Source organism: Ambystoma mexicanum, chromosome 7q, assembly GCF_040938575.1.
Source record: "Ambystoma mexicanum isolate Mex_15411 chromosome 7q, UKY_AmexF1_1, whole genome shotgun sequence".
NCBI classification, from domain to species: Eukaryota; Metazoa; Chordata; class Amphibia; order Caudata; family Ambystomatidae; genus Ambystoma; species Ambystoma mexicanum.
Genome location: NC_090941.1, coordinates 1022237986 through 1022261480, shown reverse-complemented (window position 1 = coordinate 1022261480; position 23495 = coordinate 1022237986). Strand labels below are relative to the sequence as shown.

Below are 23495 nucleotides of genomic sequence, written 5' to 3'. Positions count from 1 at the left end.
TTGAACTTTCTTTTAGCATAGGGACCAGAATCGTAGGGATAGTACAGGGTTTCGGTACTCCAATAAAACGGTTATGTCACAACACATGACGAGTTGCCTGTCTCCTGATTCTGACTTCCCCCTCATGCCCCTTCCTTCTGGGGATATCAGTCCTGGCAAAAGCTGCTTACTATCTTTGCTATCCAAGACCTCAAAGGCCTATTGTCAGCTGCTTTTTCCCCCTTGTAGAGGAAGTATAGAAAACCCTTCTTCATCCTTTTCTGGTCAAATCCCCACCTATGACCTAAACACACAAAGCTCCAACACAACACTTTTTGCGTCTGAGGTACCTTTATGTAAAATTACTAAGAAAAACTGTTTAAACACTATGGGCCTCATTCAGAGTGTGGCGGTCTGGAAACAAGGGTGCTGGCACAGCTAGCAATGGTGCCGGTGATTTCGTCTCCTCACTCCCATGGAGTCCTATGGGACTCCACAGGAATGGGGAGTTACCGAATTTGCCACCTGACTTCATGCGCCACCGGGACTTGTAATGTCCCGTTGGCACAGGGAAGACAGGCGGTGGATTCAGTGTTTTCGGGTCGGTGGCAACATGCCGGTGGCGCCAGCGGGTTACCGTCGACCTCAGAATGAGGCCCCATGTGTCCAATGACACCCATGGACTCCAATTCCCAGAATCATCCAAGTACTGAGACGAGGAGGATGAAGGAGTTTGTACAAGGTATCAAGAGTTTGAAGCACAACATGTAGTCTAGTTGTTTTTTTACAAATGACCTGGCTTTACAGTGCGGGAGACACGTACCGGTGTGGTGGAGCAGAGGCACCTGCAGAAGGAGAAACGCAGAGCAAGTGCAGGAAGTGCAGTGGGGATGGCAGGAGCTGCGAGAGAATTCCTGGGCACTCCCCAGCTCGAAAAAGCAGTGTTCTCCAGCCCGGGACCTGAAGGGGAGCAGGCGTGTGACCACAGAGCCACTAGGAAGCCGGAAGGATGTCAGCAGCATCCAGAGTGGGAAGCGAGCGGCAGAGCCACGCCGCAGAAGCATGAGCAAGACCGGAGACACTGGAGAACACCGTGAGTTGACGCGAAACAAGTGGGGACGACTGGGTTTTGCAGCCATCGACAATGACATTTTAATGTTTCGAGATTACTGATACAGAAATTACAAGAAGTTTAATTGAATGCAGAAAAGGCAAAGTAGAGAGTGAAGGCCCAAAGAGATACAAATGCATGAGATGCAAGTGCGGGGCAAAGTTTGAAAAAATAGTACTGTAGACAGATATACAGAGTGCACCACGGTATATGCAGTACTGGTAATACAGAAGAACTAGGAAACACATATTAAGTCCTGGCAAGAGGAGTATACCAGGCAAGTGAAACCACAAGAGAAGTCCAGGCTGCAGAGTACACAAGGCAGCTGGCATTGTATATAGAGTCCTGGCAGAGGAGTATGTCAGGCAAGTTGCAAAGCTACAAGGAAAACTACAAAAGAATCGTGTTTGTTAAATAAAAGAGACACTTGTGTTAACGAAAGACTGTTGCAGAACGTGTTGCTTAAACAGGAACATTGTGAATCAAGGAGAGACATAAAGGAACTGTTAGTAAAAGAGACATTGCCAGTCCATTTCAAGACCACAGAGGAAGGGAACTACCCTCTGGGTCCAATGTCCTTTACCTTGGAGAACATTTCTGTTGGAACATTTCTAACTTTTAGTTGTGAACATTTTGTTGCCAATATCAGGTTGAAGACATTGGTCCTCATTATGACTCTGGAGGCAATGGGAAGGGGGAGCATTTTTTTTCCGCCACCTGGGAATGGGCAATTACCCGGTCATTACAGTCCCAGTGGACCTGGCAATTGCCCATTCCCAGGCGCCGGAAAAAAATGCGCCCCATTCCCATTCGAGCCCCATATGGCTCAATGGGAATGGGGAGGCCGGATGCACCGGTACCATTTGTAAATGGTGCAGGTGCATCCGACATGGTCTGCTTGCGGGTGCTGGCCGAAAAGCCCCCCGCGAGCAGACCTCGTAGTTTGCCGGTCTGGTAACAATGGTACCGGCAAGCTTACCAGTACCGTTGTTATCGGACCAGCAAGCTCATAATGAGGCCCATTGCCTTTCACACTTTACTGTTATGTTTGTAGTGTGAGGGTCAGGATAGGCCGTTTTCGACACAAGGACAGCTTTTTAATGATTGACATGCTAACACAGACAGATCCTTAGTTTTGTTTTTTAGGTGGTGAATCTCCTCTTTAGGAATAGGGTCAAAGAGGCATTTTCCAAACCCTTTTATATTTAAAACAACATTTGTTAACGAAAACATGACGGCTTTGTGTCTGGCTTTCACTTCTGTCCCTTCTGGCATACAGTAAAACAGTGCATGCCTGCAGAATCCTAACCTCTGACACTCATGCTGCTGTGAGAGATCCACCACCGCTGTACCCACTTATGATAAAGTTAGTTCCCGGACTTCATCTATGGGGTGTGTTGAGGTGCTGTGGATCAGGAAATTCACCCTCAAAGTCTCCACACCAGTACAGTAAGACTGAGAAGCTGCATGAGGCCCAGAACATGACATGTCTTCACTGATCCTACTCGTCATGTGGACATTTGGTTCATTAAGCTGCTTGAAAACACCAGCCTGGAGCAGGTATGGACTACCTGGGAATAGCAGGGTCTGCAAACAAACTGCAGAGGGTTGTCCTCATAATGGGGCCTGGTGAACGCGGGGAGTTGCTGCAGTGGCCCAGATTAGGAGCGCACAGCTATGAGGGCACTGTGAAAAGCTGCAGAGCATGCTGGGATCTCTCCCCCTGGAATGACACTGTGCAAGCAAGGCTGCAGAGCGAGTTAGGTGCTAAGTCCCTGAAAGGCACAGTGCAAGCTGCAGAGTAAGCTGGGTTGGAAAGCCCTCGAAGCACAGTGCAAGGATGCAGTCCCATTGGACTCCATGGGGGATTTTGACGGTATTACAGGTGCTGGTATTACTGGCACCTTGCCTAGCATTTCGGTGCTGGACTGCCCCAGGGCAGGACTAAGACTGATATGTTTGGGATATTTCTTCTCTGTGAAAGATAGTGAGCTAAAGACTCTGGGTAAGTCTCTCGTAACCAGGACTCATGTCTGGCAGAGGGACTCCCAGGACCCCCTTGTTAATTGGCACCTGTAATACTACAGATCTTTGGCCATAAGGTGGTGGAATGACCTCCACCTCTTATAATGGCCTAAAATTGTGTACAATTAAAATATTTTATGACTAACATTGCAAAATGTAACCCAGAAATAAAACAAATGCTAATGATTTACTGTACTCTACTTGTTTTATTTATGGAGGCAATCAGCATCACGGTTTGGCAGCTGAGGGGATCTTTATGTCGGTTGGAATTTTCAGGTGGTCGATCCAAGGATCAAATGAACCTTCCCCTTCAGTAGTTTGGTTGGAACCCTTTGAGGGCCAATACCCTTTCCCCCTCTCCACACACAGTCTCACACTCTTTAATTACTACAGTGATAAAAGACATGGCTTTATTGAAATGTTCGCTGTTTGCACCGATTTTCTATTATTGATTTGATTTACTTAGGGCAGCACAGCCCATAATGCATTTGGCAGAGATTTCATTAATTGCAGTTCTTGCATGACATACAGCAGTGACTTGCCCTGCTGAGCGTAAGGGCTGCGGTAATGGCTGGCTTTGTTCCCTCTTTGGCCTGCAATACTATAGTAATCCTGCCTGGGCTCCCCACTGAAATGGAAACAATCGCTAACCTGTTTGAGAGGGCCCAGTACCACGTCTGCGCTCGTGCACAGTGATCGCACATTTTCACATGGGTGATTTCTGTCTACCCGGACAGCAAACACCAGCAGAGCCTGATTAAGGCGTCAGGCATTGAAGACCTCATTCATTCTTTGTGCATTGTAACTCATGAGCCACCACCTGTTGCACTCTCCACTCTTTCTGGACTGCCAAATGCTGGACATCCTTGCCCCAGCATAAGCACCAATTGGTTGTATCATTTAGCTGATGGATATACAGTTACCAGCAATTACTTGTAAGTCCGGAATTTCTCTCATCCAGACTGCCATTTACTAGCACACCAGGGGGAAGCACTCCCATAGAAGAGTATAATTAAGCATTAGGATGAGTAAGTGGTGTGGTTGTAAGTGGGGATGCCATACTGCACTGTACATGTGCACTGTATTTAGAGGCCAACGTCTTGCGTGGGTTTGCTTGGTTATGGAAATACCCTTTCACTTTCCTCTGGGTGCCTGTGTGAGATCATGGACTCCCTGCTTACGGAGGATGCTAAAAGAAGTTCTCTCCAGCTGAAATCTCCATGGGATTCAAGTTACAACTGGAGGAATGTATCATGCAGGAAGAGCTCTCGTTGAAAATAGCAGACTGCTACATTAGTCAGACTTTACAGTTGTCCTGGCAGGTTGAGGGCTAGACTTTTCAGTTGCAGGGGGTGGTTTGAAACCTAAGCTGGCTATGCCCTGTGTTTATGTGAAGAGTATCTACAGTGCAGTAAGGCTTACATCAGATAGTAAAGGTGCTTCCGGTTCATATAGTTATCAAAACCAAAAAGGGGGTTGTCACAATAACGTGCAGGTCACTAGGGACTGCAATATTACACAACAAACCAAAATGCAACCTCAAGAGAAATCTGAATGAACAAAGGTTTAATTAAATGTGCCTCAACTAAAAAATCTCTCAAACAAGTTATATTGAATTAATAGTATTAATTATTAAGTGACTTTTTGTTAATTTGTTCTTTTTGAAATTTATCCCGAAATTACACTTTTCTTGTTTTCAAAAGTAACATTCATGCTGGGTCATTAAGTAGGATGGGGTTACGTGCAGGTTCATTAAGTGGAATGGGGTTACGTGCAGGGGGTTACGTGCAGGTTCATTAAGTGGGATGGGGTTATGTGCAGGTTCATTAAGTGGGATGGGGTTACGTGCAGGGGGTTACGTGCAGGTTTATTAAGTGGGATGGGGTTATGTGCAGGTTCATTAAGTGGGATGGGGTTACGTGCAGGTTATTTAAGTGGGATGGGGGTTACGTGCAGGTTCATCAAGTGGGATGGGGTTCCGGTCAGGTTCATTAAGTGGGATGGGGTTACATGCAGGTTCATTCGGTGGGGGTTACATGCAGGTTCATTAAGTGGGATGGGGTTACATGCAGGTTCATTAAGTGGGATGGGGTTACGTGCAGGGGGTTACGTGCAGGTTCATTAAGTGGGATGGGGGTTACGTGCAGGTTATTTAAGTGGGATGGGGGTTACGTGCAGGTTCATCAAGTGGGATGGGGTTACGGTCAGGTTCATTAAGTGGGATGGGGGTTACATGCAGGTTCATTCGGTGGGGGTTACATGCAGGTTCATTAAGTGGGATGGGGTTACGTGCAGGTTCATTAAGTGGGATGCGGCGTAGTTGGGCGATGCTTTTGCATATCTGGCCTTACATTCGAACCTAGAGCCCAACATATGGCTTACCAATAGTGTGGCCTAAAATGTAATTTATTTACTTATGAATAGACACACTTTTCCTAAGATATAATTTACAAGATGTCATTTGTCTTGATGTATGACACAATGATAGATTATTCCTGACCAAATATTTTGTGTACACAAGAATGGATTATTAATACTGTATTACATGTCTCTAAGCGCAGGGCTGGGATTTGAACCTGTGCTGCCCTGCATTGGCGTTGCCCCTGAGCTATCTTATTATTGAATGAGGTACTTGGGTGTTTCTTTGTAAGCATAAGCAGCACGGTACCTAGGTTCTCGGCAATCCGTTTCCGGTTCATTTCCTGAGCTTCCTGCCTGAGCTGCAGAGCATGAAGGGCGATCTCGTCACTTGCGGCGTTGCAGGTCATGATGAAGATGGCATCTTTGCACTCTATGGTCTTCCCCTTCCCATCAGTCAGTCTGCCCTTTGATAAATAAGCAAAACACAAGCTGTTTTATCACCATCGACTAGTCCAAAGGCAGTTGCACGGCAAAATCAAGAACAGTCAGTAACTGATAAAACTAGACCAACATAAAAATCACTTAAAATACATTTATTTCACAAATCGGTATCATTAAACATTTCAGAAAAAAACACACAAAGAAAGCAAACCGGGTAGATACTTTAATGTGAACATTTCAGTTGTGTGGAAGAGGGTGCGTTTCAGATGTGAACACTAATGACATCATGGATGACATCACATATGATATGTCCAATACGGTCTCCTATGAGATGCTGGGGATCTTCTTACACACTGGTGGGTTTCTGGGCAGCAGTATAATGGTGTCGTCTCTAGCACATACTATAACACTAAGGGTATTGCTAAATCGACCTACAAGAGGTATACTTTACATTTCTACCGAGAAATTTAATACATTGTAACACACAATCACGGTCTATAGAAGAATGATTCTATACAACATATTTGATATGTATGCTGTTAGCATCTATCACATGAGGCAGTAAAAACTATTTTTTTATATTTGTTTATTTTTCCTGTATTCCAGCCATTCACATCATAAAACCTTCCACCATTTAACAATAGCCAAAGAGAAAAAGATGGAAATGACCTTCTACCTGTTAATACATTTACAATTCATACAATTAAAAATCAATCCCAAGTATTTGAGAAAAAGTAGGCATTTTACATTAGATAATGCCTGGTGCTTAGAGTTTTTTAGAGCTATATCTGCACGACAATGTGTAATAACTTTATTGGCCACTGTAGTGCCAGCCACTAGAAAAGTCTATCAACTTGTACTGATAACATACAATACATCAAAGGAACCTTAACTCTAAGGTCCTTTTTCCAACATCTAAAAAATACACAAATAAGAATCTGTTTAAGACCCGGTATAAAGCACAGGTCAAAAATGAATTAGATAGTCTGTGACCAGTTGTTTCTGTACACAGATCATAAAAACGCATGAGACCAGCTCATACTATATTGAGGTAGCTACAGTTGAGGCATGGATGGCGTCAGTCTCGTTGCAACTCAAACCACCTACGTGTTTGTGGCACTCAGGTGGAAAAAGGGAGGCAGACAGACACGCTTGGCTTGTCACCTTATCGTTTTCATTGTTTGACCTGAAATTAACACATGCAGCAAAATTGTTCGTTCATTTGGTTAGATTCTCAACTTGGCCTTCATTTGCATATTAATAGGGTTCAAACAGCATATTATCGGCTAGGCAATGGTGATTACCCATGCTGATGGAGGAATAACCTCCTAATGGGGACACCAAAAAAAGGCTTTGCTTCTTGTGAAAGTGGTATTTCAAGCACCAGCTAAGTTAATAGTTTTCGCCTCACTACACTGGCTCGGTTATAAACTTGTTTTATTTTCAAAATAGCTTGTACTATATACAAACCTTTGAAATGTGTTGAGCGGTGGCAAGAAAACTAGGGCACATAATGGGCCTCATAACGAGTTGGGCAGTAATTGGTGAAAGTGGAGGTAACCGAATTACTGCCACTAATACCACTCTGGGGATTTCCAGAAACTGGGTGTTAATTCCGCTGGTGGAATTACCGCAGAAAATCAGCATAACTAGACTGGCGGTAATTCCAGCCGATTTAACACCATAATTGAATACGATCACAGAAAACAAGAATTCTGCTGTATTACAAATTGAAATTTCACTGACTCACCACCAGAAATGGGTGCTAATTCTGCCAAAAATACAATGATATGATAGGCTATTTATAACACGCTTAATACCCAGAGGTTTCTAAGCGCGGATCCGGGGCTCGAACCTGTGTTGCTCCGTGTCGTCTTGCTTCCAAGGCGAGCACGTTGCCGCTGAGCTATCCTCCCGAAACAGTTACCTCCACCTAAACGGAGCAGGTAAATGCAAACAGGTGAGTGTAGTAAAGCCACAGGTGAACCCAATGGAAACAGAAGTAAAGATTTTGTTCATAGTTGTTAGGGGAGTTTTCTTAAAGTTCTACTGGCAGTAAGACTTTAGTAAGCAATCCAAGTGGTTTGTAGATCCACAACTCTTAGTATCAGACTGTACTAGTTCAGGACCTTGGTAGAGCGGCAGAGCAGTCAGGCTTATCTTAAGAGGAAGATGTGAGCTGTAGGTAAGTACATTGAATCTTAGATAGAGAGGCACAGCAAAGAAGCACTTAGACGTATAGTTACATAAAAAGTATATATTTATTATATTTACACCAGAATAACTTTAAATACGTCAGACGTTTATACTAGAAGGCTAGGAATACTTGATAATACACTTCAATGGGTACTTTCACTTTTGTTTTTGTTTGCAGTTACATTTGCAGCAACGTTAGAAAGGGAACAGAAAATGTTATCGTATTATTGCTTATTGCGCACTCATGCAGTTTTCAACGGTTTATACGGTAATGCATTTACTCTGTAAAAACATATAGTAAAGTCACTTAAAGAGAGGAAAATGGTTAGTCAGTGTAACATAATCTTAGTTCAAGGTTCTAGAGACGGTTTCATCACTTAGTAAGTCCTTTAAATCCAAAAACACAACTCTAGCTACAGGCAGTTCGGAGAGGGCTTGAAGTCTTGACAACTAACAAATTATGTAGAGTTCCTGTGGATTTCTTCCAGTTTCTAGTGTTATTGAAGCAGCAAGTTAACAACCAACAAAGGAGGACTTAAAACTGAGTCGAGAAGGGGACACAAGCAACGGCTTGGGTCTGAGGTAAGAGGGGGTTACCCAGACACCTCTACTTGTACTCCAACGCTCTGAAGTGACTTCTTGGAATCCGCTAAAGAACACCTTTTTCCCCCCCAAGTTCCTTAGGTTAGAAGAATATATTCATGCTGGATGCTCCGCAATGTTGTAGCTCGGGACCAGACCTCCGGATTCCTTTGTCTGATGACTTTGCGAGAAACCTTTAGATCCCGGTTTGGATAGTACAGTCAACGACTTAGCCAACGAGTACTATTTTCTTCCTTTGGAGGTTCCTCATAAGTGGAGGAATGAAAGACCTCCATTCCCTCAAGCAGATCTAAAATTCTGTCCTGAACATCAGACGTGAGCCTGGTGGCATGCATCCAACTGAGCATCTCATGTCTGCCCCCATTTTGACACTGAGGCTTCCAGCATGTCTTGTGCGATCATATTTGCCTTTACCAAACCCTGCTTTGAATACTGCCTGCGGCACTATAGGCAAATCTGGAAGGAAGTCACCAATTTCTCTCCAAAGGTTTTGGTTGGCTGCTGTGAGCAATGCATCAGCATTTGCCTGCCTTCAATGTAAGCCAGCGTTGAGGTGAACCTTTTCACCAAATGATTCCAGAAGCTATCTTTGGATACGCAAGCAGCCGCTGATGTTGCAGGGGAAGATGTTGCAGCCGGTATTTTGTATATAAAGATGCTGCTGTTACTACGGAAGAATGTGGTTGTGGGTGTGAAGACAACAAAATAGTCTCACCTGCCAACTGTCTGCATCTGGTGTCTAAATGCGTATTTACAGGCTGTGAAGAGTGTGGTTTAACCCACAACATTTTAGCCACTTCCAACACGTCCTTCTGAAGAGGAATGCCAGATCGACTATTTGCCCTTAGCAATAATACTTCTACCAAAACCCCTCCTTCAGGCTGAGACTGCTGGGGTGCTGGGACCCCAGAAAATCCACCAACACTTCAAACCAATTGTGGAACGCCGTGGCTGAGGAAGGAGAACCTTCCTCCTTTTTGTCAGAGTCCTGGCCTGTCTGAGACAGGCATGGTATCAAGAGATGACACTGACAACAGATTTCAAATTCAACGTCAGAATCTTTATTAATCGTGCCCTACAACTATGGTGGGATTTTACCTATCTAAAGAAAACTACTGAAAGTATGTGTCTGTAAGTCCAAAGCAAAACCTCTCTGTGTCTAAACCTATGTTTGCCCTGACATCTAGAAATAAACATGGTGTGGGATTCTTCTTGGCCAACAAAAATAGTGTTAAAAAGTAAAGTCTCAGCTGCTATCAGCTTAAGTTCTCTCACAAGTTCAATACAGTTCCAATAGATGCTGTTCTGCCAAGTCTTTACGATTTCCTTAACCAAGTTCAAGCTAGCACAGTTCACACAAACGGTAGGTCTTGAGCTTCCCTTCCCTAAGACAGTGTTTCTCAGTTCTTTCAGTTCTCGGGATTACCTTCCCCAAGATTGCGCCGTAGTACTTATACGGCTAGAAAACGATCGGTCTACTTGACCCTCCTTTGAGCTTGCTTTAGCATTCAATTCACACTTCTCTGTGGTTCATTCACAAAGTCTTTTTGCTTGCCACGATTTAGGGCTCCCTAGTCTAGGTGCAGTTGTCAGACCATCACAGGTCAAGCAACCAGGAGCCCTGTGCTTCTCATTGACTCGATTTGCAATGTCTGTGATCCAACTGCAGAGAGAACGAGAACTGTATTTAAGGTCCACTGCAGTAGCAGCTTCTCTTTTGGCAGGTATGTGTGGAACAGTCCTCTCATGAAGTGCTTAATGATACTTCTTCCATAAGAAGGGGGTCGACCCTCTTTCCTATTATATCTGGAGATTGCGGCTAGATGGGCTCTAATGCATGAGTACAAAAGGTCTTCTTTAACCAAATTTAGCAAATACGGCAGCAGGTGATGTGTCTCTATGTTCAGAGGATCCCGTTGATATTGATTGCACCACCTGCAGAAACGCTGCCTATGTATGGATATGATTTATTAATAGACCTTGCCCTGGCTGCAAAAGGATTTTTCCACAAACTTGCGGCATTGGAATATAACTGAATTCTACAAAATCAGGAGCCATGCCTTGAGGTTTAGGGATCCCGGATCGTGAGGCAGGACATGTTGGTTGTGGAGCGAGAGTATGTCTGGCACCTTCCCTAGGGTAATGGGCTGCTCATGCACTAAGTGCAACAGGTCTGAATACCAGGCTTGTCTCATCCACGCTGGGGCTATGAGGATAATCGTGTACATTGGCATCATTTGGAGTACTTTGCGGATGACCGGTATTGGGGGAAACGCATAAGCGAACATCCCTTCCCATGATAGAGTGAAGGCTTCCCATTGGGACCACTCCTGTGGCCATCTGCGGGCAAACATTGGCGACTTCCTGTTGTCCTTCGTTGCAAAGAGATCTATTGGAGGCGTGCCCCACTTTCGAAACACCCTGTGTATCTCTTTGTCTGACAGCTGCCATTCGTGGCTCTGGTTCACTGCTCTGCTGAGCTGATCCGCCATTTCATTTTGTTTTCCCGGCAGATGGAATTGTTGTAGCTGTATGTGATTGTTGTTTGCCCAGTGGCATTGTGCTTGTGCCCCATGAGACAATGTTCTGAAGTGGGTGCACCCTTGCTTCCGTATATGATACATGGTGGTTGAGTTGTCCGTCAGCACCCTGACCACCTTTCCCCATAGCATAGCCAAGAAGTAACGAAGTGCTTGAAACACTGCCCTCAGTTCTAGGACATTTATTTATTTATTTGGCATTTGTAAAGCGCACCTAACCCGTAGGTATCTGGCCGCTGGAAAGGTATTTACAGACATTTGTACATTTGCATAGAATAGACAGTATGGTATATCATTATATAATTATAATTTAGAATGTACAGTATTTACAGAAGTTGCAGATATTTACAATATGCCTATGTTACTACTAGGAACAGAGGTGCTACCGTTTGAACGTGAAAAGAAAGTTTTTAAGTTTTCTGTGGAAGGATGTATGAGAGGGGTCAGATCTGATAGATAACAGGAGGGTGTTCCATTCTTTGGCTGCGTGTTCCATTCTTTGGCTGCTATGACTGGGAAACTGCGTCCTCCGGCCTTAGGTCTTTTGAATTTAGGAACTGTGAGGAGGACGGCAGTGGAGGCATGAGTATGTTTCGTTGTTTGAGTAGGAGCCAAGAGCTTAATAAGGTATTTAGGGGCTGTATCGATGAGGCATGTGTCGGTTATTGCTAGAATTTTGAACCTGATTCTGTCCTGAATTGAAAGTTAGTGGGCTTTGCGTCTCGTTTCTGAGATATGCTCTCTCCTGAAAATATTTAGTGCAGCGCGAAGGGCGATGTTTTGGGTGACTTGGAATTTTTTAATGCTGCTGTTTGAAGCACCGGCCAGGAGGATGTTGTAATAATCCAATTTGAGTAGGATGAGGGCTCTCGCAAGGGTCAGGCAGCTGTCAGATGTTAAGTATGGTCTGCAGGCATTAATGAGCTTAGCTGTATAGGCTGCAAACGAGATAGTTGCGTTAACCTGTCTAGACAGTGTTAGTGAGGCGTCCAGGTATGCGCCAAAGGTTTTGACCTCCATTGACACAGTGATGGTGTTCCTGTCTATTGATATGTATGCTTCATTCATCCGCACTCCACTGGCCTTTGATGGATAGTTGTCCCACATGGGCCCCCCATCCTGTTAGGGAAGCATTCATTATGACTGTCTGCTGAAAGCGAACCTCTTGTAATTGCATCCCCTTTGTTATGTGCAGTGGGTTGGCACACCATTGAAGCTGGTGAGTTAGGCTTGCAGTGATCATCACTCTGTCATTCCATGTTCCAGTGATTTGGGACCATTGGTCTGCGAGAAACTCCTGCAGTGGCCTCATTCGAAGTCTGCTTTATGGAATCAGTGGAATGCAGGACGACAGTGTACCCAGTAACTGCATGTATTTCCTCACTGATGTGGTGTTTCCTGGTTGGAGAGTGGCAAGTAGTCAAGGAATGGCATCTGCACCTTCTTGAGAGGGGCGGTCCCAGCCCTTGTTGGTGTGGATGTGCATTCCCCGAAGGACCACACTGTTGGAGGGCGTTATGCATGATATTTTGTAATCGGATGGAGAAGCCCAGCCATTCGATGGTGTGTATGGCTTGCTGGATCACACATTGTGCCTCTTGTCTTGTGGGAGCTTGTATAAACCAATCGTCGAGATAGGGGTATATGTGGTACCCCTCCCTCTTTCTGCATGCTGCCACTGAGGCCACGCACTTTGTGAAGGTCCTTGGTGCTGACCTGAGTCCTGTGAGAAATCTAAGGGTGTTCGCCCAAGTAGACCCCAAGAATTCCTTATTCGGGTGGCCAGGGAAGGGCTAGCACTCTCAGATCCCATCCCTCGGGGTGGACGAGCAGGGAGGTCCTTCTGGTAGGGGAAACCAGGGTTTTGTTCGGGCTTCCTTGTGACACCTTTTCCACACTCTGCACGGTAGGATATTTAGGTACACAAACCCCACACCTTCCAGACACTGACACTTCCTCATGGACAACTTACCATGGGCGACAACAGGACCAACCCCCTTTCCTCGAAGAAAATTTTCCGGATTTTCCTATACTTACTAGTGAAAACGACAATCCCCATAATTCCTCCTTTCCTAAAGTCACTGAGATGAGGAGGAGAGAGATTGGGAGGATGAAGATTACCAACAGGGATCCACAGACAAAGGAAAACAGACTCTCCCCTTTCTACTGCAGACTGTCCCATTAATGAGGCCAGGCTATAAGTCAGGCCTCACTTTTTAATTATTCGCACCCGACTCCATCTGTCTCTTCCAGGCAGTAGGAAAGCACACTTTGAGCGAGTTGGGGATGCTGGAAGGTGCTGGAGAAAAGGAGAGAGCCCTAGTGAGCTACAGAAGCCCTGGAAAACCGCCCTAACACTGGCCCTCCTATTTGAGAGGAGACTGCAGTGTGGAGGAGGGAGCTGGACTTCCAAAAGGCAAGACATGGGGCAGCTGGGGTCGCCTGGCGGTACCTACATGAGGACTCCTCCCCTGGGGCCAGACAGGTGAACCCAGGTCCATGAGGGGCAGGATGTAAGACCCTGGCCTCATTGAAACATCCCCCTTGTGGCTCCTACAGCCCCCCAGACAAGGAATGCTATTTTGGGGAGCTGTGAAGTGAGAGCGAAATTCTCACAAGTGCATTCTGTGACTGGGGTTAAAACCCCAGTTTTAAGATTGTGAACTTTGTGAGAAGGGTCCGAGCCTGGCAGAGGGAGACCCCTGTGAACGTTTGTGAGAGAAACTGGCAACAGAGATAGAGTAGTCCGGCGCCACGTGGGCGCTCATTTGAAGGTCTCTGGATGCTGTCCCTCTCCCGAACCAGGAGAAACAACAAATACCAAGAGGATTTAGGGGAGGCTGCCGTGAGTTGTCATGGTCATACGAGGGTCAAACCAAACCCCTTGTACAGTTGAGTCTTTGACACATTGGGGAGGCAAACGTGAACCCGACTGAGGGATGCCTGCGAATTCAGGTGAGCTCTAAGAAACCCCAGAACATTGTGTTGAATGAACTGTGCGAAGCCTGACTGGGGGCTTTAGGGAAAGCCGCCTGAGTGGGGGTTTAAAGAGAAAGCCTGACAAAGGGCTGAGACCCAGACATAGTTAAAGGGAATAACCTAAGGGGCCTAGAATGACTTTTTGTTGAACTGTGAACTATGGCAAATGTGAACCTGATGGGTGGATGCCGAGAGAAAACTAGAGGAAGGGAACACTGCTTCCTGATGAGATTATGACATAGTGTTACTGTGGCAAATGTGAACCCGACTGGGATCCCTGCGAAGTAAGATGGATAGTAATACTCCTGTGAACATTGTAACGACAAGACAGAACCCAACCGAGGGATGTCCACCATTAGTGGTTGGTCTGAGGGGGATCCTAGGGTGAACAGTAATCACTCGACGTGAAGACTGGCAGAAGGAACATTTTGTTTTTGTTTTTTCTTTGGCATATCAAGCCCTCTGAGGCAATAGACCTTGCATGAAAGAGACTTGTGCACAGGAGGCCCTGATATTGATGAAAAGGAACTATAAACTCATACTGAAGAAGCCCAGGAGTGTGCTGTGCTCAAGAGTCCTGCCTTGTCCCATGCTAAAAACGTGGGGAAGGGAGACCCCACCCCAAATATCCTGACTTATTATTTTGTGATCACTTCTTTCTTTTCTGGTGAACATTATCCCACGCTTTTGTTGTAGAATAGTGGTTAGGATTGGCAATAGTTTTATTTTTTACTATAGGCCATTTTATTTGACTAGACTCCACTTGGACGGTATTATTATTATTTGATGGTCGTAGCTTGCTCCCATCTTAGATTTAGGGGTAGATCAGGTATTTATCTCACCCATTTTACAGTTTAATAAACACCCTTGAACTGTGATCACGTGTGTCTGTCTTGCTTTGATACCATGTCTTCCTTACGAATGGCAGGACTTTGAACTGATAATGATTTCTTCCCACAGTGAACCTGTGGGCCTTGTGGATCGGGACGTGGAAGTATGGGTCCTTTAGGTCTATTGATGCCAAGAAATCACCCTTTTGGACTGCTTTAATTACGTCAGGCTCGTGGCCATTTTGGACCTTTGTTTTTTTATGAATTTGTTGAGCCCCGCAGATCCAGTATAGTTTTCCCCGATTTGTCTCATTTTCTTACGACAAAAACAGGAATATGTCCCTAGCCCTCTTTGTCTTGGTGAAACCTTTTCGATGGCTTACTTGATGAGCATCTTTTTGATCTCGCCTTGAGGCAGGCTTAGGTGTGGCTACCGCTGGGTGTTCGAGGGCGTCGGAGTGGGAATTTTGATGAATTCCAGTGCATGGTCGTTTTGTATCATGTCCACTATCGATTTGTCCTTTGTGATTTCCCTCCACTGTTTGTCATGGCCTTGGAGCTTACCTCCCACTTGTATTTTTCATGCATGGAGGTGTTAAGATTCCACGAGTCAGGCCTGTTTTTGTGGTCTCACTTTCTGTGAGTTAGCTGTTGGTCTTCTTCGCTGAGGCATTTTGTGGTCCCTTTGTTTATAAGGGTATGACTTTCTGTAGGCTTGTGTGTAGTATGACCAATACAACTCCCTTTGATATGGCTTTCCCCCTCTGGTTGAGGTTTTGAACTGTTCCGACGCTCTGCGAAAGGGTTGAAAATTGCGTTTCAATTGTAAAGACGTAAGTGATTTTGCTGTTTCTGCCTTAATAATACCTTCAACTGTACATTCTGTTGAAAATCTGTGCATTTTAGCCATGCTTGATGGCGCATCATCACTCCTTAGCGATTTGTTTAAAACCTGTATCCGCTATATCAACTGATATGTTAATGGCATGGTTCGACCTCTCGTCGCCCTTGGGCAATATGGCTAGCACCTCTTTGTGCTTGTCGTCGGGTAATTGTTCTAATATTGGGCCCATTCTGTGCCACATTTCGCAATCATAGCAAGACATGATCGCAAGCTTCCACCGCAGTCGCACCAATTGCAAGCACCTTCTTCCGCCTTCGTTTTCTGAGGAGCCAAACACTTAGATCCTTGTGAATGTATTTTTCTTGCTGCCGCTGCCAACACCCCTGACTCAGGAGTAGGTTGCGTGATCAAACACTTTGGGGATAGTTCTGGAGCCATGTACTTTTTTTTCAACCTGCCCTTGAGGGCCGGTTTTAAGAAAGGCGTCTTCATGAGGAGCAAACCTTCTTCCGAGACATGGTTTAGGGTAGTTTATTTTTGTTTTTATAGCATAGTTAGAGACATTACCATCTTCCGTCATGTGTGCATAAGATCCAGAAGAAAACCATCTTTTATCTGCTACAACGGTATTAGACTAAAATATTTGCATGCCTTTGACATTATGCCATGGAATGCTCCCACTTCGTCCGGGGTAGACTGTTTTTGTGGTTCATCTGGTGAGGAGATTCTGGTATCTGTGAGAAACCTGAAGGTGTCTCGGTAGCTAGTCCCCGGGGATCAACTGCATGGGGGGTCCTCAGGGAGTGGGACAGTAACGGGTGAGACGCGGTATCCCCCTTCTTACAACACTTTTTCTCCATCCTACAACACAGGACATTCAAAACCACTGCCCCCCCCTCCTTTTCCGACACAAACACCTTCACACAACACATCAGAGAACGGACTAACACCAGAGCTGTTTACCTGACATGTCCCAATAAAAGGGTCAAGTACTGACACGAAGAAGAGGAGCAAGGAATCAATATGTATTGAAAGTAATACAAGTAAAATATGCGGTCTAGTTGTCTGATTCACAATCAGCTGTGTGGGACATTTAAACTTGAAAATTACCTACGTGCAAAGAGCAAAGGAGAGGAGAGCTGCAGAGAAGCGAATCCAGAGGCAGATTCACTGACATGAGACATGCAGGAAGAAGAAAACACTTACAGGCAACTGTCTGGAGGCGTATCATACCGGAGGAGAGGCACTCTGGTAAAATCATAGTGGGTGCCCCGGAGGGATTGCCAGAAGTGAGATGTTTGCCGCAGGCTCCTCTGGAGACACAGTCTTGTGGAGTGGCAATGGTTCCATCGGCAAAAGAGTGAAAAGCCGACGTGGGAACCAAAAGAGACTCTGCCTGACAGGGGACGCCTGCCCGATGAAAACTCTTTGCCGCAGCTGCAAATTACACTGGTGAGTCATCCAGGAGGAGCTGGGGGCCCTGGGACGTGCCAACAAGTTAATGAACAGTTGGGGAAATATTTTGAATACCGAACAAGTAGAATTGAAGGACAAGGGCAAAAGTGGTACAAATCTCCTTATATGAGATGTCAATTTGGAGAAAACTTGGAACCCGCATTACCATAAGCCAAGAGACACTAAAGAAGAAATTAAAGTGCAAAAGTTGTACAATTCTCCTTACATGTGTTAGGGAGAATTCTCATTTCATGGCTAATTTCCCTTACCTAGTGAGTCCCTCAGCAGCTTTGCTGGATCTCTGGAGTTGTTTCTTTCCACTTGGTAAGAGTGTGAGCTTTTCCCCCACTCTTACTGTGTGTTTTGCTATGTGTTTTGACCTGTTTTTGTGATTGTTGGCTCTGGAGTACACCACTTCAGTAGCCCCCTTCTTTGTGTGTGTCACACAGCACCTTCTGTGCAGTGGCACAGGGTTGTCGTTAAGACTTCCCACCGACTCCATTTCTGAGGTGACTACTGTCCCCCAGAAAAGGGTAAAGTTAGCATTAACTTTACTTAGTCAAATTTAACCACAGATCCAGTACACACCATCTTACATGGAGTGCTACAAGGGTTAACTCTTAACTTTTGTTATCTGTACCTCTTGGAGCATTGTTTAGCTCTTTTAACATTTAGACATGGCTGGTGGCAGTGGTATCTACCCTAAATTTCGACCGCAGTTATTTTATATAACCGTGGTAATATTGTAGGCTATTGTGTTAGCCTCAGAACTTAAACCCGCTTGACCAAATCCTTTTTCGTTTGGCTCCGGTGCGGTTTATTCGCCATTTCTTTTTGTTAAACTCCTTCTTGTGTTTTACTTTGCGCGGCAGACTAGGTTTGCCTTCTTTGTTCACTGTCTTTTGGCGGGCTTCTACCTAGAAGGCCTCCTCAAGGCGCCTGGGTGTCTAGGTGGGCTGAATGTGAGGGAGGGGTGTAGTCACCCACTACACAGGGTATCCTAGGAAACCCAAGTTGCACTTTGTCATGATTGGGCAAGGTGGTTGTCCGGGCTGGACAACCCCACTGCTGGGTGATTGACAGCCAGGCTGTGTGAATGGGGGTTTTGCGCATAAAAGGGAGGTCTCTTGGGCTGGAAGTCAGAGAGTCGCCACTGGAACTACAAGGAGCTATCTACCCTTCAACAACTACGAGGAGATCCAGTTTGAAGTCTTCTTCTCTTGAGCCTGGTGGGGATAACCAGCTCATCTTCTTCAGCCAGAGGTCGCCTTTGTGGTCGAAATCGCTGTACACTGCTGTAGTGGTCCGGATATCCACCTGAAGAACCTCTCCTGTTTTTTTTAAGGAGCGCACCTTTTATTCATTGTCGCTGCTGCCGGCCTCTTCCCTGTGTGGTGCGGACCCCCTCATTGTCATCCTTCGTGCTGAAGCTGCAGGAAAGCGTGGGTCTGCGGGAAACCAACAGGAACAACTGCCGTGGCACCAGCTTCATTCTTTGAGAAAGGTACTGTGTCCTGTTTGAGGAATCTTGGGTGAAATCCCTATTTCTCTACTTTAAGGCTTGTCCTTACTTTTCCCTCCTTCTTATAACTTTTGCTTCCGAACATTGACAATATCAAAGTATTCTTGGCAACGTTGAATCTCGAACTGTCCGACTGTGTGATCCTCGACAACAGGCACTCGGTGTCACTTGACTATGGCTCCAGCACCTTAACTCTTGAATTCATGTCTATGTGTGTTCTTCGATTCTGTCTGCCTAACCAACATATTGCCTGTGATTTTTTTGCCCCCAACTCTCTCTGGGTATCTCGGGTGCTAAGTGTGTTTTTACCCCGGTAGCATTTCTTGCAGCGGATACGCGTTTATCTAGTAGACCGAACTGTCAAAAAGTGATCGCAATTGTAGTCACGGTAACGTGTTCTGTTTCATAACACTGGTCCATTCAAACACAGGGTACTTACCTCGAATAATACTGTACAAAGTGAATTGGTTACTTGTAGTATATTTTACGTGTGGTTTTTAAATTAATAGAAGTGTTGTGTTAATAACAAATAGTTTAAAAATAAATGTACTTTATTTTTTACCTGAAACCTTGAGTCAGTGTTTGCTTGAGACACAGTAATTGTGGTCCCTTTGTGTAATCTCTGCTACTGTTCATATACTCTTGAGATAAGCCTGGCTGCTCGGCTACTGCTACCACTATAACCTAGTAGTACAGGTTTATACCAAAGCTAAAACTTGTATTGCCACCTGTAGTCTTAATTGTGTGTAGTGGTCCCTAAGGGCACTGCACAGGATTCTGCCTAACAACATGAAATGTCGATTTGAGGAAACTTGGAACAAGCGTTGCCAAAAGCCAAAAGACAATAAGAACGAGGTTGACAGACAGAACTTGATTAAGCCCCATATGTGGGATATCAATAAGAGGGAAGTTATGAAACACACTTAGCCGGTACCAATGGCACTTTCTTTCGAAGAACTAATTACCGTGTGGCACTACATGCAGGATACACCATGGGATCCAGAGTGACACTCATACTGGTTCATAAACGCCTCCCACTCGAAGTACTGACAGTAGAACAGGATCCCAGAGGTTGTTATGTGGTAGCAATTGGAACACTAGGGGGAGAAACCTTGGCCATAGCATCAGTGTACTCTCCGCCAGGGCTCTGGGAGGAGTTATTAAAAGACCTCGTTATCCTCATGGCAAAACACCAACCCGACATGTGGGTGGTGGGGGGCGGTTTTAATGATGTTGTGTGCAACAGTAGGGACCGCACTCACATTAGAGACCGCAACCCGAGCACCTCTACTAATCTGGCAAAATTTCTCTCAGCTCTGGGCCTCCTAGATGTGTGGCGACACCTTCACCCTGACACCAAGGCATACTCGTTCCACTCTGGTGCACATGGCTCCATGTCTAGATTGGATTACTTTCTCCTCCCGAACACCGACATACACAGGGCGACGGCCGCGGCCATGCTCCCCTGTGGCATCTCAGATCACTCACCCTTGACAATGGTGTTGGGGGTGCAAGGCAGTGCCCCCCCAAAATCATGGAGATTGAACAGTTACTATCTGGGCTTCCCCGACTTTGTCGACCGGGCCACCGAAACAACAAATGAATACTTTGAAAACAATAGCACCACAGTGGATGACCCCATTATTATCTGGGAGGCATACAAAACAGTGCTGAGGGGGGGAGATAATCTCCTGGACAGCAAACAAAAAGAGGGAACGGCTCCAGGAACTAGCAAAAGCAGAAACTGAAATGAGTGACTGAGAATCCAAGTACGTTCTCGACCCATGCTCTGAGACCCTTAGATCCTTCAAGGGCGCTAGAGAAAGGCTTCGGAACATCGAACTAGACAACGCTAAACAGGCCCATCGGGAGTCCAGAGCGAGGGTCTATGAACATGGTGACAAGGCGGGGAAAATGTTGGCTTGGCTTGAAAGGATAGATGAGGGTCAACGCCATGTCAGAGAAATTATAACTCTGCAAGGTGAGAGATGCCATGCAGACCGCGAAATAGCAAAGGCGTTTGCAGACTTCTATGCCGCGCTGTACGGCTCCCCTGTATCTCCATTGAACCCTTCTCTCCTTGAGGACATTGCACTGCCCCAGCTGTCGGAACAGCAAAAGGAGCAATTAGACGCGGCTCTGACCGAAATGGAGATAGCTGAGGCCATGGCCCAATTACAGTCCGGGAAAACACTGTGCCCCAACGGATTCCCGGTTGAAACCTGGAAGAAACTGGGCGGGGAGAAACTAGCACCATACCTCCACGGGATGTTTCTCGGGGCTCGGGAGCAGGGTACCCTCCCGCCAGACCTGCGCAAAGCCACGACCGTCGTCATTCCCAAGCCGGGCAAACCACCGGAGCAGTGCGCCTCTTATAGGCCCATCTCACTACTTAACACCGAAACCAAAATCCTTGCCAAACTCCTAGCTAACCGGCTACAATCAGTCATTACTTCCCTGGTGCATCCGGACCAATGTGGGTTTATGCCACATAAATCAACGCGGATGAACATACAACGCCTTCACCTACTATTAGAAAGAGCCCCAGTTATAGACGGACCGCTGGCATTACTGGCCATAGATTTTGAAAAGGCGTTCGATTCCGTTCGCTGGGACAGCCTCTGGGAAACCATGCGGAGAATGGGCTTTGGAAACAACTTCCTGAGCTGGGTACAACTCTCTATACAGACCCACATGCAGAGGTGAAGGTTAACGGGTGGCCCTCAGAGTCCTTTCCCCTCGGTAAAGGCATGCGACAGGGTTGCCCCCTGTCCCCCCTCCTCTTCGCTCTGGCAATAGAGACACTCGCTTTATGGCTCCACCAAAGTGAGGAGTGGACCGGATTTAGATGGCCGGAGGGACATGAGGATAGGGCGTCACTTTATGCTGACGACCTTTTGATCTACCTGGGGGACCCGATACGAACCTGCCCCATAGTGACGCAGATGCTTGTTCTCTTCGGCGAATTTAGCGGGTTGAAAATTAACTGGAGCAAGTCAGTCCTCTTCCTGGTGAAGGGCGGTACACAAGCCATTCCCCAGGACTGTAGAATCAGCCGGATTGCGATATCTGGGGATTTGGGTGTCAGAGGACCTGACTCGTTACACATCCCATAATCTCCAACCAATCATGGACCGTTTTAGAGACGATGTCCACCACTGAAAACTCCTCCCGTTGACACTTATGGGCAGAGCCGCCCTCTTTAAAATGATTACCCTGCCCAGATTTCTTTATGTGTTACAGAATGCCCCGCTTTAAATCCAAGACTCCGAATTCAATCGCCTCGACAATCTCCTTAGAGAACTCATATGGGGAGGAGGTCAACCCTGCATTGCATGAGCCACACTGCAGAGATCAATCTGGGAGGGAGGAATCAGCGTGCCCCACCCCTGAGTATACTACTGGGCCTCGCAGCTAGTTGTGGTCAATGAACTACTACACGGGAACCGGGAGCTACCACATATAAAGGCCGAAATAGCAGCCCTGCACAATACAGACCCACTTCACTTGCTCTATCAGCCCCTGGGAAGACCCTCCCCACAAACAATGGCAGCGCATGTTGCCATGGTTTGGAGACGGGCACATGCTTTTGTAGGTTGGAAAGACAAGATCACTACTGCACAACCTCTGTGGTACAACAGTAACCTGAAAGAGCTGGGTAAACTTAAACCATGGTCCAAATGGGAGAAGGCCGGTATCACTAAGATCGGGGACGTCCTAGAGGGCGGGGAAATTGCCTCATTCGACACTCTGCAACTAAAGTTCCAGATCCCAGCAACTGAACAATATCACTATACTCAGTTGGCCCACGCTCTACGAACACATATTCAATCGAACTTTGCCATTCCTGAAAGCACACCCATAGAACGCAACATACTCCCGGCATACATCCCCACCAAATGCACCTCTGTATTGTATAACGCCATGGCCTCATTTGCCACCCCGGAACTCCCTCACCTTAAGTCCAAATGGGAGGAAGACATGGGAGGCATAGACCCGGAGGACTGGATCCAAGTCCTAATGCACCCCAGGGAAAATGCAATATCTTCCATGCTCCGCCTGGTGCAGCTGAAAATCTTACATAGAATATATTACCCTAGAAGCATAATATACAGATGGGGGCAGGCCCCAATCCCAAACTGCCTCCGATGTGGGACAGAAACTGGAACATTCATACACATCCTTTGGGAATGCCCCCGAATCCAGACTTTCTGGGGTGAATGCTGTGGGGGAGCTGTCCAGAGCCCTGTGTCGAAGCATCGCACTAGACCCCAAAATCTTGTTGTTAGGTACGCCCGATGAAAACATTGCAAATAAATGGGAGGGACTGCTCCTGGCAACAGCTGCATGACTGATGAAACGCAACATTGCACAGAAATGGGGTGCTCCGGACTCCCCGACACTGGATCATTGGGCAGACGACACTTGTGCAATGTTGGAACATAGAATCTACAAGGCACGGGGATGCCACACCAAAGCTTCCAAAATCTGGGGGAATTGGGAGGAGTGTGACTCCCGGTAGCTTCTATCAGTCGACGGAAACGCGCAATGGGAACACATGAAGCCGGCTAAAAAGGGGACTCGTCGGACTCTGACCATACTTAATTAT

The 23495-nt window shown here is 46.2% G+C and overlaps 1 protein-coding gene across 1 annotated transcript in view; it reads right to left on the bottom strand.

Annotated features, from left to right (window-relative positions):
* Nucleotides 1-23495, bottom strand: part of CLPB (ClpB family mitochondrial disaggregase) — a 1931888-nt gene that overhangs the window by 176896 nt on the left and 1731497 nt on the right. Inside the window, exon 12 of the mRNA XM_069640284.1 lies at nucleotides 5784-5940. Coding sequence (XP_069496385.1) covers nucleotides 5784-5940 — 157 coding nt within the window. The remainder of the gene's footprint in view (nucleotides 1-5783; nucleotides 5941-23495) is intronic.